Source organism: Chenopodium quinoa, unplaced genomic scaffold, assembly GCF_001683475.1.
Source record: "Chenopodium quinoa cultivar QQ74 unplaced genomic scaffold, ASM168347v1, whole genome shotgun sequence".
Lineage (NCBI taxonomy): Eukaryota > Viridiplantae > Streptophyta > Magnoliopsida > Caryophyllales > Amaranthaceae > Chenopodium > Chenopodium quinoa.
The window spans coordinates 2,602,164-2,625,429 of record NW_018742726.1 but is presented as its reverse complement, the minus strand read 5'-3'; the positions used below and the strand labels follow the sequence as shown (position 1 = coordinate 2,625,429).

General features: G+C 32.9%; 3 protein-coding genes across 5 annotated transcripts; 1 reads left to right on the top strand and 2 right to left on the bottom strand.

Moving 5' to 3' along the window:
* The first annotated feature begins 14,165 nt into the window (after window positions 1-14,165).
* On the top strand, window positions 14,166-15,366 carry LOC110723322 (putative glycine-rich cell wall structural protein 1). Its single transcript, XM_021902671.1, has one exon. The coding sequence runs from the start codon at window positions 14,270-14,272 to the stop codon at window positions 14,846-14,848; it is 579 nt and encodes a 192-aa protein (XP_021758363.1). The 5' UTR covers window positions 14,166-14,269; the 3' UTR covers window positions 14,849-15,366.
* Window positions 15,367-15,369: 3 nt separating this feature from the next.
* LOC110723323 (probable small nuclear ribonucleoprotein F) lies at window positions 15,370-19,956 on the bottom strand. 3 transcript variants are annotated; one of them, XM_021902674.1, is made up of 7 exons: window positions 19,797-19,945; window positions 17,743-17,789; window positions 17,588-17,625; window positions 16,682-16,769; window positions 16,451-16,488; window positions 16,265-16,329; window positions 15,370-15,626 (listed from the first exon to the last, which is right to left on the bottom strand). In XM_021902674.1, exons 3-7 carry the CDS (start codon window positions 17,591-17,593, stop codon window positions 15,557-15,559), a joined length of 267 nt encoding a protein of 88 aa, XP_021758366.1. In that variant the 5' UTR covers window positions 17,594-17,625; window positions 17,743-17,789; window positions 19,797-19,945; the 3' UTR covers window positions 15,370-15,556. The 3 variants fall into 3 exon arrangements, with proteins under 3 accessions (XP_021758366.1, XP_021758365.1, XP_021758364.1); XM_021902673.1 differs by having other exon boundaries at window positions 17,743-17,780; XM_021902672.1 differs by lacking the exon at window positions 17,743-17,789 and having other exon boundaries at window positions 19,797-19,956.
* On the bottom strand, window positions 18,165-21,687 carry LOC110723364. The gene is made up of 5 exons (XM_021902714.1): window positions 21,485-21,687; window positions 20,908-21,415; window positions 19,200-19,260; window positions 19,065-19,096; window positions 18,165-18,257 (listed from the first exon to the last, which is right to left on the bottom strand). The coding sequence occupies exons 1-5, from the start codon at window positions 21,685-21,687 to the stop codon at window positions 18,165-18,167; spliced, it is 897 nt and encodes a 298-aa protein (XP_021758406.1).
* Window positions 21,688-23,266: the final 1,579 nt, after the last annotated feature.

The window sequence follows — 23,266 nt, the reverse complement described above, 5'->3', positions numbered from 1 at the left end:
ATTTAATTTATTTAAAAAACTAAAAGTTATTTTTAAAAAATCATCTTTAGATATAGGATTTATATATCTAAGATAAATCTTGATAGTGCTTATGATAAGAAATAAAAATTATTCCTTAATAATAAATAAATTAAAAATTGTGATGCATACCATTATAAATTAACGCATCCTACAACACCAACAAAATTTCGTATCAATACAAAACCAAATCAAGCGAATTTTGTGTCAGTTTTAGTCATCAATGGCTGAGTAATTCTTAACTTAATTTTTAAAATCTATGTTTAAATGTATATTTGTGATTATTGCTTACATTGTGTTAAATTGGAATACTTAACAATTAAATGTTTATGTTTTGTTTACTGAATTTTGTTTTTACACGCAGATTTGATTTAATCAGATAATTAGATTCGAGCAAAAATGATTGGAAAATGAAAGTATGATTTTCTCGCCTGATGGTCCTATTGGATGAGAAGGTATTATATCTTTATAAATTGTTTATATTTATTAAAAAAAAATTATAAACCTTTGTAGTTTATATTAATTAATTATATGATTAGAATAAATTTTTTGTGATTTAGGTAGCTTAATCAAGTCATCAAATTAACTTAATTTTGATTACGTTCATACCTCAATTAAAGTCAACTTTGTACAATTCGTCCAAAATTAATTGAAAGAAAAGTTTACTCAATTAAATATTTTTCATTCGTTACAAATAAGAAGCAATATTGCACGCATTGTCAGTGACAACAAAATAATGATTCAATTTTCTAAAATACTATTGTTCGGGCAATTAGGGATGATGAAAAAATTCCAATGCATAGATTTGATTTTGTACAATTACAATTTTTAGATCAATTTCACAACAATTTTTCACTTTCTGGTAAATATATTGATTTATTTTATAAGACTGTAACTGTTAAATTTATATAATTTTTTTTTTGCTAACATGTTTTATTTATCCACTTTTATTAGATGGAAGAGATATGGGTGTGACCGAAGTGGGTGATTCTATTGAAATAGAAGATAGATAGTATGCATGTTTTAATTATTTTTATTTTTTAAAAAACAACTAATATTGATTTAGGATTTAAATTATTCAAAAAATGAAAAGAAAAATAAATATCTTTTCACATTAAAAATTTTAACCTAATATGTAATCAATAAAATATCATATTTATAATTTTTTTTCGGAAGATATCATATTTATAATTTATTCATATTATTAAATTTAGTTTTCATATAACTAACAACAATGAATAAAATACAAAACAACAATAAATAAAGTCGCATAATAAATTACATTAAAAAAAATTATACTTTTGTAATAGGCAATAACACTCTAATTAAATTATTACGTGTTTTTTCCGTCTAAAATTATTAAATAGTAAAATAAATCTATATATATATAGGGAATGGATCACGTGAAAACAAGTCTGATTGAAAACTAAAAACAAGTGATCTAGACCATTAATTCTAATCTGACGGAGGAGATCAATTTCGTGTATTAGACATACACTCACTTCTTCCTCCTTCACGCATCTTCTCTCTCTAAAATTTCAAGCAATTCTTTCTCTCTCTTTCATGTTTTGGATGGAAATTCTATCATCAAATTGGTAAGTTTATCAATTTCATCATCAATTTCTTCGATTGTTTAAATGTATATGTTCAATTTATTTAACTATTTTAATTTTTCGGTTTAATTTCTTCAGTTATAGTTCGATTTTTCGGCTTTAGTTTTCACTTTTGTTCGATTTTTACGGCTTAATTTGTTCAGTTGTGTTAGATTTTTTGTGCTAAGTTTTTTTCGACAATTTTGTTTGATTTTGCGATTTCGTGTTCGATTTTGTTCAATTTTGTTCGATTTCCTATTTGATTTTGCTTGATCTTAGAAATTAGGTTTTTATGTGTAATTTTTTGCTCGAAATTCTACTCTTTACTTTATTTGAGCTATTTCATTCTTAATCGAGTTTCATATGAGTGTAATTATGTTATAATTCAACTTAATTTCTTCGTTTGGCATTCTTGAACTTCAATTGTATTTTATTTGTAATTTTTGCTCGACTTTATTCCGGTTTTGAATGCAATTGTATTTTCATTTAATTTTGTATTTTCTAATTGGCTGAACTGTTGATTGTTGGAGGTTGAATTGCTGATGTTGGAGTCGAGCTTTGGTGGCGAATTGGTGGAGTAATTGGTGGCTGTTGTGTGGGCGTCCGATAAAGCTTTCTGTAAATGCGATTTCTAGCTGCATGTATTAAATAGTAATAGTATGTTCTGATCTGCATATAATTAGTCAATATTAGCTGGTTGTTAATGTTTCTGAATCTACAATTATTTCTGCAGCTAATGCTAAATTAGATGATATGGTCTTACAATTTCAAAATATATCAAAATAGAGCCACTGCTTTTCAATTTCTATCTTTTAGCCACTAATTTATTTCTAGAGTTTGGTGTTTGGTGGAGTTCTTAGGTAGAGCCTAGTGTTTGAACTAGTGTGTGGAAAGCTACTGTCAGTATGCTTTGAGTGGCAGAATTTACTAATTTTAATCATCAAATTATTTTTATTATTATTATTCGATCTCAATAGCTTTTTCATGGTGAATGTTAATAATCTTTTCTGTATTTACTTGGTGGGGAGGCCAAAGACGAATTGTTGTTTTTCTTCCATATAATTTATGGTGAATGTTATTTGGACTTGCATAGTTGGAGTGACTAATGGTGCAAACATGAAATAGTTGATTTTAGCAAATTACAGTCTATGGCTTATGTTGATTTTAGCAAAAGTAAGTAATTGATAATAAACCGGTTATTTTTTTGAAGTCTACAAGTTTACTAGTACCGCAAATCTTGTAATCCATTGTTTATTAAAGCTATAGTTTAAGTCTGCAAGTGTAATTCATTCATTATGTTCTCATGATGAGTGATTCGTTATTAGTGCAAATAAAGCCTGACATTTTTATTATAAACCTTCTCAAAAAAATAGTAAGCAACTCTATAGATTAGCATTAGCCCCTTCTAATTCATGTAGCTTCCTTGAGACTCTCTGGCTTCTATCATCAATCAGATTGTTGTTAGTAGGTTAGGTTCTACACCCTATACATACCAAGTTACCAACCAGCTTTCTCCTTGATTCTCAAAATGGTTGCTAAATTGCTAGCAAAGGTAATTGCTTTGATCTTGTTTATTTGGATGTTATGTCTGCATTGTTATACTGGAAGTTCAGCTTAATGCTTATGCTATCTAGTGTAATAACTGTTTTTTGGAGTTTGCAATTGATATTTTTGTTGAAGGTGGTCAGACACAAGTCTTTTTTTTTTTTTTTTTTTTTAATGTATATGTTTTATTTCAGTTTCCTTGATTTTTTTTTACGGGCAAAGTATGAATCGAGTGAAGGCGCACAGGCCGCACACATTTCCAAAGTGATAAAGATCAATGCAGTGCACTTTATAGGCATTTAAAAGAAAGATTGAAGGCCGGTCATTTTACTAATAAAAAAATCTTTGACAGATGCAGAACGTGCTTGCCTGCCAACAATTGAAATTGAACATTGGAAGTGGCTTGTATTTAAGTATTGGAACTCTGCAAAAACAGAGGGTAAGTCTTGAGATTTTGCTTGTAATTACATTACACTAAGTGACATTCGTCTTTTTAATCCAGCATATAATTTTTAAATGTTTTAGGAAATGAGTGAAAAGAATTGAGCTAATGAATTCAAAGAAGATCGAATCTGAATGTGGTGCCAATCAATAGCTAGGATAATCTATGAATTGGGGAGCAATCTTTTGTAGAATGTTAGTTTAACAAGAATTATAATTGTGATTTCTGATGCTATATCAGTGATTCCTGTGCGATTTATGATTTATGGCTGCATGTTAAAAATAATAATAGCCTCAAAAATTTATTAATGCCAAGTTTATGGCGATTGACTCTTCTGGCCCAAAATCAGTCCAGAATCTGTTGTCAAGGTTAGTTTTAATTGTTTTTTGCAGCTCAATTTTTACCTTTGTTTGTTAAATTTTCAAAATTCCCAATCTTACTGTATTTTGATTAGCTATGATGTTGGTTTTCTGTTTTCAATTTCATGTTTATTGGATTAATATTTGTAATTTTTCATAAATGTGGTCCGTCTTTGCAGGAAGTACCATGTCGTCATGCGTTATCTGATAAGACAAATGTTTTGGTTGTAAGCATCTATGTTTTTGGCATGTTGAAAGCCTATTAGCTCAATTGGTCGAGCACCGTGTAATCACGGGATGTAGGTTCGAATCCTACATAGACTTTTTTAATACCCTTTATTTTTATTTTTAGTGACCTCTGGGTAAATGGCGTCAAATTGATATAATTACCCTAAGTTTATATATAGTTACCTTATTTTCGTATATAATGACCTTAGTATCACGGAAATTTTGTAAGTTTTATTTCAGTCACCTTATTTTTGTATATAACAATCTCTATGTAAATGTTGTCAAAATCGATGTAGTTACCTTATTTTTATATATAGTGACCTTTATTTTTGTATATAGTGACCTTTACGTAAATGGTGTCAAAAACTTAGTCGATAGAGTTACCTTATTTTTGTATACAGCGACCTTAATGTAAAAGTTGTAAAAATTGATATAGTTACCTTATTTTTGTATATGGTGACCTTTATGTAAATGTGGTTAAAATTGAAATAGTTACCCTATTTTTGTATATAGTGACCTCTAAGTAAATATTGTAAAAATTGATATAGTTACCTTATTTGTATATATAGTGACCTCGGTGTAAATGTTATCAAAATTAATATAACTTGATATAATTACCTTATTTTTGTATATAGTGACCTATGGGTTGTTTCACACCATCAGATTATCTAGTGAACATTCAATGGCTAAGATTGCTTGTTTTTAGTTTTCAGCGGAACCTCCCCGTATATATATATATATACTACTTAGAGTCTATAGGAAAATATCTTTTCTTGATATTTATGTATGAAAAAAAACCATGCATCACCACCTGGATAAAAGTAACGAATTAGATTTGATATATCTACAATTCTAATGCCACGTAGATTATAATCCACGAATTAAATTATTTAAATGAAAAAATAAAGTAAAAATATAGGAAAAATAAATTTATTAATCAATACTACCAATATAAGAAATCCAAAAAAAATATACTAAAAAATATTTAAATGATAAACGCTTATAATAAAGTTTGAAACCTATCAAATAAGATAAATTTTGATAGTATTTATGATAAAAAATAAAAATGGTTCGTTAATTATAATTAAATTAAAATTTGTGATACCTACCATTATAAATTGACACATCATACGACACAAACAAAATTTCGTATCAATAAAAAACTCCATCAAGCGAATTTTGTGTTAGTAATTTTGTGTTAAATTTTGGTCATCAATGGTCGGGTAATTTTTAGCTTAATTTTTATAATCCTATGTTTAAATTAGTATTTCTTATTTTTACTTATACTGTATTAATTTGGGAAACTCAACGATTATATGTTTATGTTTTATTCACTAAATGTTTTTTGTACATGCATATCTAACACATCATACGACACAAATAAATTTTCGTATCAATACAATACCCCATCAAGCGAATTTCGTGTTAGTAATTTTGTGTTAGTTTAGGTCATGAATGTCTGGGTAATTTTTAAAATCTTATGTTTAAATTTATATTTGTTATTATTAGTTACATTGTATTTATTTAGGATACTTAACAATTATTTTTTATGTAATGGCATACGATTAGATGTTGTATCCTTAATATATGGATGGCTTTGGTTGTTTTTAGAGATGATGAAAAAATTCCAATGCATAGATTTGATTTTATATCGCAATAATTTTAAATTTATTGGTTTATTTTTATATAAATATAAAGATTTAATTTATATCAGTTTCAGTTTGGCTAACATTTTTATCCATTGATGTAGTATGTTGGTTGTGGACAAGGTTGGTGATTCTATCGAAATAAAAGATATGGTAAAGTGAATAATGATTTAGGATTTAAATTATTAAAAATTTATCATTTCACATTAAAGATTTTATATAATGGAAAAAATATCATATTTATAATTTATTTATATTTAGTAAATATATTGTAAATTATAGTTAAAAAAATATATATTAAACTTTTGTAATTTTATCTGAAATTATTAAATACAATAAATCAAATAATTAAAAATAGATTAAAAAACCGTGCATCGCACGGGTTTCCATCTAGTAATATAAATAAAATAGGCATTTTTCGGGAGCATTTGACACGCCACATAAGCAGGTATTATTTCGACCAATTAAAAGTTAGATTTGTATTTTATTTTAGAATTAAAAAATTCACTCGTCACATAAGCAAAAGTGACGGATGAAATTTAAATTTTTTGCCACGTAGGTGTTATTAAGATTTAAATTAGTTTAAAACTAAAAATTATCTTTTTTTAAAAGATGATCTTTTGATATTAGGATTTAAATTAAAAAACACTATAAATTATACAATTATTATATACAAACACTTTAAAATTAAATATTTGAAAAAGAAAAATATATGTTCATTTTGTTTTTAAGAAAACGTTCAATCAATTTTATTTTAATTTTTTAAAACAAAAACATTTTAAAAGAAATATAAATTATTAATAATTATCTAATATTCTTCAATTTTTTTAAGAAAAAAAAATCAATATTCTTCAAAAAAAAAAAAATAACAATAACGTTCAGTTTTTATCCATATTCTTCAAAAAAAAAAAAAAAAAAACAATAATGTACAATTTTTATCTTATCTAGAAACCCATTTTACGATTAGATAAAAAATTTTTATAAGAGATTTATTTGCTACTCCACAAATATATAAGGTAGGATGATATTAAAGATTTGTATACATCCTCTCAAAAATATAATTTTGATTTTTTTTTTCAATTGTAAATAGACAATATATTTATATACTATACAAAAAACACAAACATGTGAATATTATTTATCTACACATTTTCATGGTGTGAATTTTTTTCAGGTCTGATTCGTTGATCAACAAAAAATATTGGAACTAATGTAAGTATATCAAGGCTTTCAATGGTAAACAAAATAAATTGATTGTTATTCATCTAATTATGTTACTTATCGTATTAAATTTTGTTAAACAATTTAATTATATCTTAATATTAATTATCTGTATTTCAAGGGATTATGTCCATGCGCCAACTGAAAGAAATTTCTTCTAGCACTTATAAATCCAAAAGAGAAATGTGTGGATTGGTAAAGTAAGTAAGGGCCTGTTCTCTTCAGCTTATTTTCAATTCAGTTCATTTCAGTTCCCAATTTCCATCTCTCATAAAATATTCAGTTCAGTTCAGCTTCATCAGTTTAGCTCAGCTCAGTTGAGTAATCAGAACAGGCCTTAAGTCAACTATTACAATAGCAGGGAAAAAAAATTAAAAATTGTAAGAAATGTCGTCTCTGATAATTTTGATTTTTTGTGTATTATAGTTTATGGTAGAATATCTATATTATTATTGTAAAAATCATTGTAGTAGTGTATACATATAACTCTATTATTAAGGACATATGTAATGAAATTTCATTATAAAGATTAATTTTAGTAATTCAACACTCTTGGTAGTATATATATATTTCATTTAACTATTTAAAAATTTAAGAAGTCATATCTTTTACTATTATTACTCCCACCGTCTTTATTTTAACCCCGTAGTTTTGTGTTTACTTTATTAATTTTTCATTGTATAAATTGATACGGAGTAAAAGAACAATGGTGGTCTAAGTTATTGTTTGTGAAAGAAAAATAGTGATTCTATAACTGTATATGTATAGTGGAACAACGTGTTTTCGTTATACAAACGAATCAGTGGTTAAAAAAATACAAACAGGATTATGATTTTATTCTAATATCTATCATACTTATAATTTTCATATAACTAATATTAGTAAATTAAGGTCGCATTATAAGTTGCATAAAAATAAAACAAATTATCCATTTTCTAACAAGCAAGATAATAAAAAAATTATAGGGTTAGATTAAGAAAATAATCTTTTCATGAGATTTTTGAATAAGATGCACGGGCTTCCATCTAGTTATATAAATATTAAAATACGGTTTACTAGTTTACGATTTGATTTGGTTTATAATTTTTGAAAAACCAAACCAAACCATAAACCGTATTTACAAAAAAATCTTAAACCAAACAATATTTTTATAAACCGTAAACTAGACCAAACCGCTAAAATGCGGTTTGGTCCGGTTTGATTATGGTTCAGACCAAACTGTGTACAGCCCTACTTGACAATATAATATAAAAAGTTTTCCCTTCAAAATTACTTACTAAAAAAACGATCAAATGCATAAAAATAAGGTTTGTATCTAAATTATGACTTTAACTTTGCAGCACGTGTTGTGTGCGGCTGGCCACACAATGTGATCGCTTGAAAAAAAAAACAAAGTAATCCCTATAACACTGACTGAGTAAACCTTGTAAATTGAACGAGTAACCCTGGTAACACTGATTGAATAGCCCTTATAACACTGATTGAGTAGCCCTTATAACACTAACGAATTGAAAAACCCATGATGGCTGGCCACACGGTGTAGCCAACCACATATAATATGAATTTGTTTAGATTTTGTACAAAATCTAAAATAAACTTTTAAATATCAAATTGCCCATTATAACTATTACATATTTAATTATTTTCTTTCATATATATTTTACACAAGCCTTGGGTGGGCGGACGTCCGCACCCAACAGTTTGTGCGGCGGAGAAGTTAGCAGCAGTAGGAGCGGTGGCGGCAAAGGCCTCCATCCTTCCACCATCTGCAAAATCAAACACATTGAACCACAATCCAGATCTACATCCTCAAAATCCCCAAATAATACTACGAAAAAATGAAATCCCCAAAATCAAAACAAATAAATAACCCTAAATCGAAAAAAAAAAAAAAACTTACAATTTGAGGTCCTAATAATGGCGCGGTGTCGGTGGTTGGTGGGTTCATCTAGTGTTGTGGTGGACGGTGGGTGCGCTTGGTTCGGTCGACGGTGGGATCGGTAGGGTGGGGTGGCATGAGGATTGGTGAGTGGGTTTTTGGTGAACCCTCCATTGAAGGGGAGGAGAGAGAAAGTGGTGAAGTGAATGGCTGATATTAGGGATGCTAATCGAGTTGAGCAGCTCACGAACAACTCAAACTCGACTCGGTTAAAACTCGATTCGAGTTGGCTTGATTCGAATTTGACTTGACTCGAGATGTTAACAAGCACGAGTTGAGCAAGCCCTAACTCGACTCGATAAGCTCGTGAGAAACTCGATAATATATTTTATTAATATAGAATTTACAAACAAAGTTACCATGTTTAAACAAATTTGACACTTAATAAGAGTTAATTAATATTATCAAAAAAGAAAGAGTAAATCTTCAATAATTAATAAATAATAAAAAAAGAAAACTATATCAAGTGACAACAAAAAAAAAAAAAAAAAAAAAAAAAAAAAAAAAGCCTATAATTTTAGAAGGGCCAAAACTTTAACGAGCAGATCGTGAGCTACTTGACTCGACTTGAAACTTTAACGAGCACGAGTCGAGTAGGTTTTATTGGCTCAAAACTTTAGCGAGCACATGTAAAAAGTTTTCTAGTCGAGTCGAGCACCCATCACACTACAAGAAATAAGCTTGATTCCGACGGAAAAAATCCGTCGGAAACACCTGAAAATCCGTCGGAAAACGGTCTTCTGACGGAATTCCGTCAGAATCAGTCAGTCGCAAAACCCTTTGTAGGGAATTCGACCTTTTCCGACGGAATTTCCGTCGAAAGACCGTTTTCCGACGGAATTTCCGACGGATTTATTTCTGTCGGGCTGTTTTAGACTTTAATCAAGAGTCCGTCGCAATTTTCCGACGAAATATTCCGTTGGAATCTGCTTCCTTCCAACGGAAATTTCCGTCGAAAATGTTAATAAAAAAAAAAACAGCCCCACTCACCACCCCCACCACCAGCCCACCCCCTGCCCACAAAAAACCTGGAACACAAACCACCCACCACCACACATACCCTCTATAACCACAACACCACCGACACCGCCACAACCTGAAACCACCCCAACAGCAGCCCACCCCAACACCACCGACACCACCACAACCCCACCCACACCAAACCGAAACCACCCCCAAACTTACAAAATTTAACACCGCCGACAATAAACCCACACTACCGACACCACCACAACCCCACCCACACCAAACCCCAAAAATAAGGAAAATCAATCCCACAAAACCGAAAATTAACCCCAAACATACGAAAATTAACACAACATAATAAAAAAATACCACACAAAAAAATCAAAACAAATAGATCTACAAATTAATCAGAATTTCATCAAAAAAAAAAATTCAAAAAACCGAAAATTAAACAACGAAAATCAAAAGAAATATATAAATACATAATTGTCTAATACATTTTATAAACTAACATTACAATTACATACAAATTTAACTAGATCTACACTCAAACCTAAATTACAAGATCTACAAAAACAAAAACCTTGAAACAGGTGGCTGGCGGCGGTGGTTGTTGGCTTTGTTGTCGTTGTTGCGGTTGATGCGGTTTTTGTTGATGGTTGTTGTTGCGGTTGATGTTGATTGTTGTTGTTGATAGTGCGCTGTAGAAGAGGAGAGGAGAGAGAAAGAGAATAAGAGAGGCGAGAGAGAAGAGGACAGGAGAGAGAAAGAGAAGAAAAGAGGAGATCAAAGAGGAAGAGAATAAAGGAGGAGTGGAGATCCGAGAGGAAGAGAATGAAGGAGGAGAGGAAGAGAATAGGAAAGAGGAGAGGAGAGAGAAAGAGAAGATAGGCGGAAGAGAGGAGAGAGAAAAGAGAAATGAAAGGGGATGGGGAAAGTAGGGTTCCGGGTTTTTTAAGGGTTTTTTTTTAAGCCGTAATTCCGTCGAAAAAGGTATTAAATTTCGTCGGAAATTTACTTTTCCGACGGAATATTCCGTCGGAAAGCCCATATATTCCGACGGACTTATATTCCGTCGAAAGTTTCCGACGGATTTCCAACGAAATAAAAATCCGTCGGAATTTCTGACTTTTCCGACAGAAATTGGCCTATTTCTAGTAGTGTCAGCTCGTGATCGACTCGCTCGATTAGCACCCTTAGCTGATATGTTTTTGTGATAGCTTATACAGTTATACTTCGTACTTTATTTTTTTTTGTTGTTAAAGAGCATATCAGCCAAGAGGATAGAGAAGGAAATGAAAGTATATTGTATGTTGTTAATTATTTTAGCCAATAAATGACGCATATCAGTCATTAAAATGAATATATCAGCCAATTGATGTCTGATATTAGTCAACATTAGGGACATATCAGACATTAATAAAAACGTATCAGCCAACAAAAGATACATATCAGCGAACAAGAGGAATACATTAGCCAACAAGAGGAATATATCAGCCAACAAAAGGTACTTATCAGTTAACCGAAGAAACATATCAGCTAACAAATGAAGCATATCAGCCAACAAAAAGATGAAATTAGCAAACAAAAGCAACAAGTAAGTCAACAAAATAAACATATCAGCCAACAAATGAAACATATAAGCCAACAATTAAAATATACATATCAACCAACAAAATAAATATATTAGCCAACTGAAGAAATATATAAGCCAAATGATGTCTGATATCAGCCAACAAAAGGGAAAAAAAAAACATATCAGCCAACAAATAAAAGGAATATATTAGCCAACACAAAAACCATATCAGCCAACAAATGAAACATATCAGCCAACACATGAATTGAAACATATCAGCCAACAAGTAAAATATATATGACAAGCCTCCTGCACCGAATTTGCCTGCAGACGTCCGCACCCAATACCTTCTCTATATTTTATACTTTTTAATATGAGCCTATTCATAACATTTCATATCATTTTTTTTTTTTTGATAAAATTTATTGTCATTATAATTATTTAAGAACCATGCATTGCATTGGGTTTAATCTAGTACAATTATAAAAGTAAACATGCATTATTATTATATAAAATGTACTTATTATATAAGTTTTTATTATGAAATCATGAATTTGCATGCATGGACCATGTTCTTTGTAAACATGCGTGCATGGGCTGGAATTTCTCATAATAGAAGCAAAGTTATTTCAGTTAATAACCTAACACGTCATGCTCAAACCCATTACATACATAATTTAAGAGCAAGTACAAGCTTCGAGTTGAAGATGAATAATGTTAGTTTGGTCCACCTTTTGGGATTTGTTTGATATCTCACCAATAACTTTATGTAATCATCTTGTACCAAGCTTTTGTGAATATAATTATGTTGGTAAGGTCAGGCATGCAACATTTTGTTCATACAATCATACGGTTTTAAAGTCTTGCGGCATTTAACAAGAATATATTGTAAAGTTTTCAACTTATTACGGAGTACTTCGTATATAATTATTCATAACATGATTTGATATAAGAGTGATGTTATTTAAACTAAGCTAGAGATGATGTGCAACGTCTTAATTTTAAGAATGATTTAGGGTCAGCTAACATGGATAAGGAAACGTTTACAATAGATGGAACAAAGAAAGAAAAGTGAAAATGAAAAGCTACAAATTTATGAAAATTGAATCATTGGCTTAATTTATTCACTTGTTAAATTTAATATGTAAAAAAGCAAGAAATTTACAAACGATCCTTAAAAGGGAATAGTTTTTATTCACTCTTTGAGATAGGTTTGAAATATGAACACACGTGATCATCTTGTATAATTAATGTAAATTTTAAATATATAAACCGTTTAAAAATTGATAATATCTGGCGTTAGTAGATGATCCAATGAAATTATTCAATGGAAGTTAGACTCTGTTTCATATTGCATGCTCTTACAATTTAAAAGACCAAATATCATGTAATAAAGATATATGTTTTCATTTTTCAAGATAAGAAGACAATGAAAAAACTTGTGCTTGTGGTTACCCTTTAGAATGATTATTTTTCGGGGGGGCTTGACAAAACTGCAAATAACGTGCTACGGAGTACATAATATAGAAGTATGTAATCGTATTCTAGCATTTAAAAAGACAAAAAATGATGGCATAAATAAAGCACTAATTCATCACAGTTAAAAAAAAGGCATAAATCATCAAAATGGTACTTGGATTTTGTCGACAAAAATCTAATTCGATAAAGGAAGTGTTTTTTTTGTTTTTTCTTTTTTTTCATAGAACACCATACAAAGTGAATAGCGCATACCCTACGAATTGCTATAAAAGTGCTATATAGTTACAATAACACCATAACAATATGTCAATATTATACTACTAATTTACAATGTCCTAATGCTCGATAAAATGTTGAATAGATGTTAAATAATGACAATATCGATCTAATGTTGCATTGGTACTACATACCGTATTATATGTATATATACTAGCTAGAATGTCATTAAATCGATAATTTCTTTGCATTATTCCCCAAATAAGATATATACATGAGTAAAATCAATTTTGAAACATTCATCCCACTCCAATATATCGCGATTTTAGCAACCCATAATACTGACCGCTCATATAGTTGTTGGTTTTTTTTTTGAAGGAAAGATACAGAATTAGGTAAGTCTTCTCTTAAGATTGTACCCTAACTTATGTAATGAAATCAAATAAGAAATTTTGGCATCTACATAGAGGTCAATGTTTAGATAATCTGCAATTTGATAGCTTAAAGCTGCAATATAATCTGCTACTCAATTAGCTATCCGATAAACATGAAGGTAAAAAACAACCTCAAAGTGAGCCAACAACTTCTTGACGTCATTCATTATTAGCAATTGAATTTTCCAAGGACAACGCACTCATATAGTTGATTTGTTCCCACAAACTGGCTTATACTTGTAGTTGTAACTAATCGGTCCATTCTACTTGTTACTAATACTATATGTTCTTATTATGGTAACGAACCAACGACCTATGACTCTATGAGTACTTTGTGTCTTTGTCTGCCCACTTGTATGTAGTTTATTCACGAGTGCAATGCAATCTACCGCTCTCTCTCTCTCTCTCTCTCTCTCTCTCTCTCTCTCTCTCTCTCTCTCTCTCTCTCTCTCTCTCTCTCTCTCTCTCTCTCTATTGAGGAGTGGGAATGAGTGTAGGATAAGGATGTCGAGTAACCGTAACATGTAAGCGTTACGTATTATAATACATACTATATATACTGCATAGCTTCTGCATAATTTGGCAGTGAATTACACTAAGAAGTTATCATGGAGATAGTAAGAAGCTTAACCCTCATTTTTCTATTCTCTATGGCCTTGTTTGGCCTATGTAGTAGCAACCAAAGTGTTAATGCATCCACAACTCAAGCCAATAATGCGACCGCCTTGATTGTTAACCTACCAAATGATAATACTACTTCCGATTATACTAAAGTTACCTTAGGGGACAAGAAACGGCAGAATGGAGGTGGAGGTGGTGGTGGCAGTGGCGGAGGGGGAGGCAGTGGTGGAGGTGGGGGAGGTGGAGGTGGGTTTGCATGGGGATGGGGAGGAGGGGGTGGTGGCGGCGGCGGTGGCGGTGGTGGTAGAGGTGGGGGAGGAGGATGGGGTTGGGGAGGTGGTGGTGCAGGGTCATGGAAGTGGGGCCGATGTAGTGGAGGGGGACGAGGAGGGAGAAAGCGACATGAAAAGCAAAGATATGGTCGTGGAAACTTTAAGTTGGGAGAATTTGCACAATGCATGGGAGGAGGAAGGTGCAAAGGAATGAAGCTTGATTGTCCACTTCACTGTGGTGGATTTTGCTTCTATGACTGCATAAATATGTGCAAAGCTCATTGTCGACGATAAGCTTTGGTTTGTTCTTTGACGTCTTAAGTTCTAGCTAGTCTCAGGATGTTCCCTCACCTTTTTGGTTTTTGCAACATACGAGCTTGTTTTTTTGGTACTGAATGGCTAGTCATAGCAGCCGACCTAAATGTAGGGACTAAGGCTTTGTCGTTGCTGTTGTAGTATAACTAGCTATGGCTGACATTTCTGTGTGTTTGTTGATTGTACACTTGGTAAACCCATGTTATGCTCCGCAGATATCCTCAGTCTATTTCTTCGGTCTTGATCTTGCTCCTCTGACCCCATTCAATTTCAAATATGCTTAATAATCACAAATGTTCTCAACTTCTCATGTATAGGATTCTCTTCGATTATTAAACCAACTAATTGGAATGAGATGAGTATTTTTGAAAATATATTAAGAAAATCGTATTCCCAAAATCCCCTGCCCCCTTCGGTTGATCCCTACAATTAGACTGTCCAGTAAATTGACAGAACCCTCATTCTATTTTCAACTGTTGCAATTAAACATAATTTTGCAATGATCAAAATAAGAAATTTCTAATTTCATAAAAAGTTAATCTTTTACATCAATTGCATCACACCAGAAAATTCAACAGTTACGCCTAACAATAACCATCTCACATGAGCTTTAATATTACTCAATCTTCACTGAGTTTTTGCATAACATTGTATCAGCTGCATCGTGAGCAAAAAGGTTATTCTTCTTCAATCTCTGTCAGCATCCTCTATCTCCTCGTCCTCAGGAACTCCACGGAGATACAGTACGTTATTGCATCTAAACAAATAAAAAGAAAAAACACAGCACAATTCTAGTGTTAGTCTTAGGCAATAATGCAATAATGACATTTTCAAAAAGATAAACGCAAAAATAATTTTCCAAGATATCTAGATTTACCATTTTTCTCCTTTTGAAAATAATTTTCCTATACCAATAATAGTTTTCCAAAGAATGTAAAAGATCAAACTTTTCAAACAAAAGAATGACATGACACCACATTATTTTCCCAATCATTCACCTTCCTCCTCTCCTTCCCTCCATTTTCTTAGTTTATTGTCTCTTATCTTTCCTAGCAAGAAGCCAAACAAAGGAAACTTAAGTTTGTTTCCTTAGAGATTTTCATTGCATCAGAATTAAGAATATCAGCTAAAAAATGATTTCTTTTTAAATCAGACATACACTTCTTTTTTTGACAGGAAATCAGACATAAACTTCAAGTGTTTACAGTTAGGGTCTGAACATGAATTTCAAACTTTAAAGTGACACCACTTCACCAATATTCTAAGAAATAGAGTTGACAGATTAAACCACAACTTAACAGTTGCAATGTTGCACACAGAATTTTTTTAAAAGAGATCCAGAAACAAAAACCAAACTGAGATATTATATTTGAACAGAAGTCTAGCTTTAATAACCTGATAAGAATCTCTCCAAGATCTCCGGTCTTCTGGCCTTCAATATACTCTTCTGTGTTCGCCAGCTGCAACCAAGTTATCAATAAAAAAAAGATCAGCAATTATGAAAGTCAATAATAGAACACGGATTAGAACATTAATTAATTCTAAAGAAGATGTATCATTGCAGAACAGGCAAGTATGTACCTGTAGGTTCATGTACCCATCAACTGACACAAGATAGCCTGCAAGATTGCATAGGACAAACATTGTCTTACAGAATTCTCAAGCAAATAAAAAAAACATCAAAACAAATATGAAACTGCAACTACCAAAGAAATTAAGATATCATCCCCTCTTATCTATTCTTTTGGCTTAAAACCTATTAATAATGTTGGACTCATGAGCATATATATAGGTGATGAACAAACAAGTTACCTTTGTACTCCATTCCCCACTTCAGCTTCACAATGACTGGCTTTCCAGTCAGATTGTTCAAGAAAGGTTTTGGGTTAACTGGGACAGTCTGCACAAATAAAAAAAAAGGCTTCAAAGACTGGTAAATCAGAAGAGAAAAATATGCGAAAATGTGGTAAAAATCCACAAAACTTACAACTGAATATACACACTGCAAATGAATAAATGCGCCCCCCCCCCCCCCCCAAAATTCAGGGGCTAACGCAACCTAAATGAGCAGCATCTACAGTACACAGGGTATCATACAAATCAACATTACATAAGTACCTCTTTCCCCATTTTTGCTAGCAATAAAACTTTCATGCATGCGAAGACATCGGTTACAATAATGGTTTTGTTATATGACAGCAGGACAACAAAGGGTTTACAAGGGCTACGACCAAGGAAAAAAACGCATTTAAATGTACTTTACAGAGGGATTACATAACAGCCTGATTTCTGATATGACAAGCAAAATCAAGGGTTTAAAATTCATTAGCAGATGATTTAAGACCAAGACATCACATAACCATCATAACATGACAAAAGAATGAAGTTATTAAGTAGAAAAAATAGTAAATCCCATATATGTTGAGTGCTAATCACAATGAACCAGCATTACAGTGGCATGCAAATGTCATGTTATGATCCTGCAAAATGACAGTGGCATGCAAATGTCATTCACAATCATGAAAACATTTTCACATGCTGGCATACATAAAAATCAAGACAATACCATCATACATCAATTAAATCAGATAACAATCAGCTATGCACTTGTAACCACTGACAAATTACACTCTGAACTTGCTACTAAAAACTGCATAATAAAAGACCTATGTATATAAGATTGATCTTTGCATATAACACCATCACCAAAGTGCTTACCGCCATTTTAGCTTCACAGTCAACAGCGTCCTGCAATCCTGTGGAAAATTGGGGCAAATGGTTATTAACTTATTGAAAGACGCAATGCACAGCTAAAAGAACTACAAATTTAAGTGAGGAACTGAAACTTCAAAATTAATAGAAAAGATGATTACCCAAAAGAAAGGAGCAGTCAATTAGCTATCACAGAAATCTGAAATAGCTTCAAGAATAACAACATCAAAAAGACACCCCAACACACACATGCAAAACTAAAACAGGGATGAAAATCAGATACAAAAAAGATGAATTTGGGCTGGAGATAAGTATAATAACCCTAGTGGTTTAAGTGCAAAAGTACACTTGAAACAAGGTTACAAATAGATTGTATGTCGGTCAGTGCTCAAAGTCTTCATACATGTTTCTGAAAGAGGAATTATCCAAGGAATAATACCAAAACAACCAGCATCACTTCAGTGTTCTTAGATCCTCATAATATATGGCCTTAACATATTAACTACTCTATGATAGAATTCCATTTCCAAATTGATTCATCACCAAGGACTCAAGCTTTGATGTAACTTGAAGTTTAGTATATTTATGAAAAGGTAGCCTTCATGGCTCGTGTTACTTCAGAAGCATTAAGATGATAGGTTGATAGGGCAGCCATCAAGCTACAACAGAAACTTTTCTGCAATCAGAAGATAAAGTGGCACAAACTTTATGGCATATTGTATCAAGGGTAAATTCTTCAAACCATCAGATCCTGCCCATTTATCATAAAGATGAAAAGCTGAAATGGAACTCGTATATATAAAACTAATAAAAGGTCATCTCCTACAGAGCATATCAAGTTAACAATACCTCAAAAATAAAGATTCGAAGTCAAAAAGTCGAAGGATCTCAAAGAACCAAATTTTATGGTAACTTGATAAGAATGTACCTAACACATAAAGTTTTAACTTTAGGCATAATAATCCTGTAGCCTGTTGCTTTGCTGGACTTGCAACAAATTGAACAAGTACAAGAGAGCAAGACCGTCAATATCATGAATTCCTCAAAGTATAACACTATTCCATCATTAAGGATTAACTAGGTGTCAAAGCGTAAGCGTTTTGGAAGGACCAGTAAATAGCTCATGACGAGAAGCAGGTGAAATTAGAAAATTTGGTTCGGTAACTTGGGTTGGCTTAACAAACTGCTAAATAATCCCACATTCAGAAGCAAATAGCAGATAGACACCAGCATCTTTTCGGCACTTGGACTTTGACTAGTATTCTGCTTTATAATGAGCAATCTAGTGCCACCAGCATTTCCCAAGAATGAGGACAAAGTGACAAAGTAATGAATGCTTAAGGTTCATGGTGTTGCTAGCCACCAAAGACTTAGGGAGAGTGGGGAGCATAAACAAAAGGTTCAGGATTGCTTCGAAACCAACAGATTAACAATGGCTGGCAGGATGGGCACTGTAATGTGAAGGTTGACAATCTTGACATACCATACCAGCATCCAACTTCCGATACCAATACCCTACCATCATATACCATGGCCCAGTAGCCATAAGTATAAAACTTATCCACAAGTTCTTAGCTACCTAATGCTCACCAGTTTATCCATAACACAACAAACCAACTTGCTTCATAAGGCTCAAAACTACGAATTGGGAATTTGAATCTCTCACAGAACAACTTATCCTATCAATATCAACAAATTCCCAATAATAAACACAGAAACAGATATTCATCCCAATCATCCTCATTCAAATTCGAAGGAAACCCGAAACTGCCCGAAAAATCCAGCAGCAATCAACATTTATTGGTTCAGTTTCCACTCTCCTTCCCAAAAAATTTCCAGGGCCATCCCCAAGCGGTAGCCGCCCAACTCAGCGAATAAAGGTCCATTTTTCTAGTTCCATCATAACATCAATTAGTTATAAACAAAATGCTGAAACAAGTTAGCAACAATTTTGACTCAATCAACAAATAAAGCTCGAAAAAATCACATGAAATTCTTCTCACTTTATGATATCACTGGAAAGAGCACACAGCAAAATTCTAGCAACAAAATCACTCGTTATAAACTATCATAAGATCAGTAATTATAACCAAATAGCTCAATAATCTATCTAACATAAACCCTAAATTCATTATACTGAAATTTCAAATCAACGACAAACCCTAAATTGTGAAATTCGATAATTTAAAAATCAAAGGGAAATAGGATAACTTACTTTAAAAATCTGCTTTTATGGAGGAGATATAGCTCAGAAGCTGCTTCAATGGAGAATTCAGAGTATGTTTCAATGGAAGAGAAGCAGCGCCGGAAGAGGTGCAGCGCAAAAAGTGAAAAGGCTCCAAAAAGGAAAGAAAAAAAAAAATTCAAAACATAAGTAGAAGATTAATGACACGCATGTAATCTCAATAAGAATATCAACGGTTAAAATTGCAATATTTTTTACCTGATCATGGGCCGGATCGGGCTTATCCGGGCCTTGGCCCGCTATTTTGGGTCAAAACTAGCGGGCTTTTAGAGTTTTGGGTCAACTTCGAGTCGGGCTCCGAAAATTCTGCCCAAACTCGGACTCATGTGCCGGTTCAGTGAGGCGGGCTGTTTTTGAACAGTTCTAAATCATTTAAATTTTGTTCTACCTAAAATGTTTAAATTTTTTAAAATAGAAAAAAGATGTGCTATTAGGTTGGAAATTGCATGAGACCACTTTCAATGATGGGCAAAAAAAATGCTTGCCTAATATCTCTCTACCCACTTTTTCTCTCAACAAATCAGCTTTGCCCATGGACAATTTTTTTTCACAATTTCTCTACCAATGGTGAGCAAAAATAATGCTTGCCCACCACTCTCTCTCTTACTTTTTCAATACCCTACCATTACTTTCTCTCTCCTACACAACACTTCTTTATTTATTAATTTTATTTATATTTTAACAATATTACTCCAAAAAAATAAAAACCAATCTAAATTTGTGTAACTTATTTTTTTTATTTGTGTCTTTTTTATCGGTAAAATTTGTCGTTAAATTATGTACGTTAGATGAAATGATTGTAACAAAACGCTAAAAATTTCGTAAATGTTTTTATTTATTTTAAAAAGCGGTACAGTACTAGAAACCGTTTACATTTGGCCGACTGCGTACAAAAAAGTAGGTAGGCCATAGTACTTGGCCTTATTTAAGTCGCGCTAATTTTTCCCTAATTAGTTGGCCCGTATTGTAACCAAATATGTTCGACTAAATCACTTTTTAGAGATAGATGAATTTCTCTATCACGGAGGGAAGCTTTTCATTGTAGAAATGAGTTAAAGTCAAAGTTGGTAGGTCGGTCTACGTTGAATTCAAACGGTGGCGTTGTAGACGTTGATGCTGGTGTAAATTCTTGTTGATCTTCTTCGTAGAAGCTTCTTAGAACTTCGGCTCGAGTGTAGTTGTGGTGCTCATCTTCAACAATCATGTTGTGCATAAAGATACATGCTTTCATTATGTCCCGCAGTATGTCCTCATCGTACGCCAGTGACAGTTTTCGTATTATTGCAAATCGAGCTTGCAAAACACCGAAAGCTTTTTCAACGTCCTTCCGAGCAGCAGCCTGGTGGTCAGCGAACATTTTATCCTTCTGAAGTTGAGGGTGTGTGATACCCTGAATAAAAGTTGCCCACTTCGGATAAATGTCGTCGGCTAAGTAATAAGCCATGTTGTATTCATGGTCGTTAACTGTAAAATTTACCGGAGGAGCTCGACCATGCAGAACCTCATCGAACACCCGTGAACGGTACAACACATTAAGATAATTAACAAGATCCGGGAATACCAAAGAAGGAATGCCATATCCATAAATCCTGATCCGCAACGGCTTCCAATATTAGCGTTGCTTTCTTGTTTCTACCGGCGTACTGCGCGTTCCAAGCCTGCCTATCATGCCTAGAAAACCACGCAGTTCATTTTGATGCAGTATTCGGGCCAAATCATCAGTTGTAGGGTTTCGCAGGTACTCGGTTCTGAACTGATCAATGATCCCGGCACAAAAACGTTGAAGGGCAACTCGAGCGGTTGACTGACTGATTCGAACGTATTCATCCACGACGTCTGCAGCCAAGCCGTAGGCTAACATTTTTGCAGAGGTGATAAGCCTAACCTTTCAGTCGCATCCCTACGCTGCTGGAAGTAAACATCACCTTCACCGACCTTGTTCATTATACGTAAAAACAAAGGTCGTTGCATTCGAAATCTTCTTCTAAATTGGTTGGTGTTGTACACAGGATTATTGGAAAAATAATCATTAAACAGCCTGGCATGTCCCATTTCCTTATCTCTTCTATTCGTACCTCCTCTGGGTGTTTTTGTAGTGGGTTGGGATTGTGTTTGGGGCATGAGGAAAGTTGGGGCTTGGTATGTGAAGAGTTCATCAACGAGTTGATCATATTCTTCAGTATTTGAAGAATATGAACTTGAACTTGATGATGGTCTGGAATATATCTTGTATTAATAATGTAAGTTTTTGAATTGGTGTGGTTGTGGATATGTGCCATGCTTACTATATATAGCAAATATATCAAATGAATATGTGGTTACAAATCTGAATGACGACCACACCAACTGAATGAATCAAATTTTCAGCCACGGAATAGGTATACTATGCTAGTTGACAATGACAAATCTTGAGTGCAATCATGTCGGTATCAATGACCAAAAGTTAAAGCATTCTGACTAAGTAAATTCAGAAAAAAGTGACTACACAATGACAAAAACTGAATGCAATTATGTCATTAACAATGACAATTGAAATCAACTTGTTAAACAACTTGTCATTCAATATTGGAAAATCAGAATACAATTTTACATCTGACATTGAAATTAAACACACCACTAATACAAGTTAAAAATAAAAGACCACATTGCGCATAATTAAAAACTTAACTAATACAAACATAGAACAACTACAATAGCATAATTAAAAACTTGAGTTATACAAGCGTAGACCTACTACAATAACATGCTTAAAAGCCTTGTAATTTACCAAGTAAAAAATTCTTGTACGCCTCTTCTTGAGGAGTGAGTGGCGTAGGCGAATTCTTTAGAGTTTGCAACATATCAAACATGGTTCTGATCTTATGAATGTCAAGTTCCTCCCGTTTCCTCTGTTCCTTATCCTTTTCAATTCTGATCCTCTCTTCCTTCAGAATGGCCTCCCTTTCGCGAATTGTAGCGAATTCCTTCATTCGTTCGCTAAGGTCAGACGAACCACTTTCTGTAGCTACTGCTTTCCCTTTACGGTTGGCCTTTGCTTTCTTTACACCATCAGGTCGTCGTATTCCTCCAGATGAAAAACCATCCGTAGGGTTTTCATCCCCTACATCATCTCTCGACCTCTTCCCACTTCCAGTACTACCTTGCTCCTCAACATCACAAGCAGCTTTTCTTTCCTTCTTTGACAAGGACCATCTCAGCTTTGGCCTCCACTTTGGATCTTTATTAAGCATTTCAACTGCGTGAGGAAAATTGAAATTGTGACCTTTGGCCAGATGAAAAAGCTTCGATGCACTTTGTATACGGTCAGCTTCGTTGTAACCACTCCCTCCCTCCAGAAGTCTACCCGCTTCATCATAGCAAAATATCCACTGTAGTGTGTCTGCTCCCAACCTTCTCCAGTGCGACGACAGACTCTTTATAGGTCTTGGCGGAAGTATATG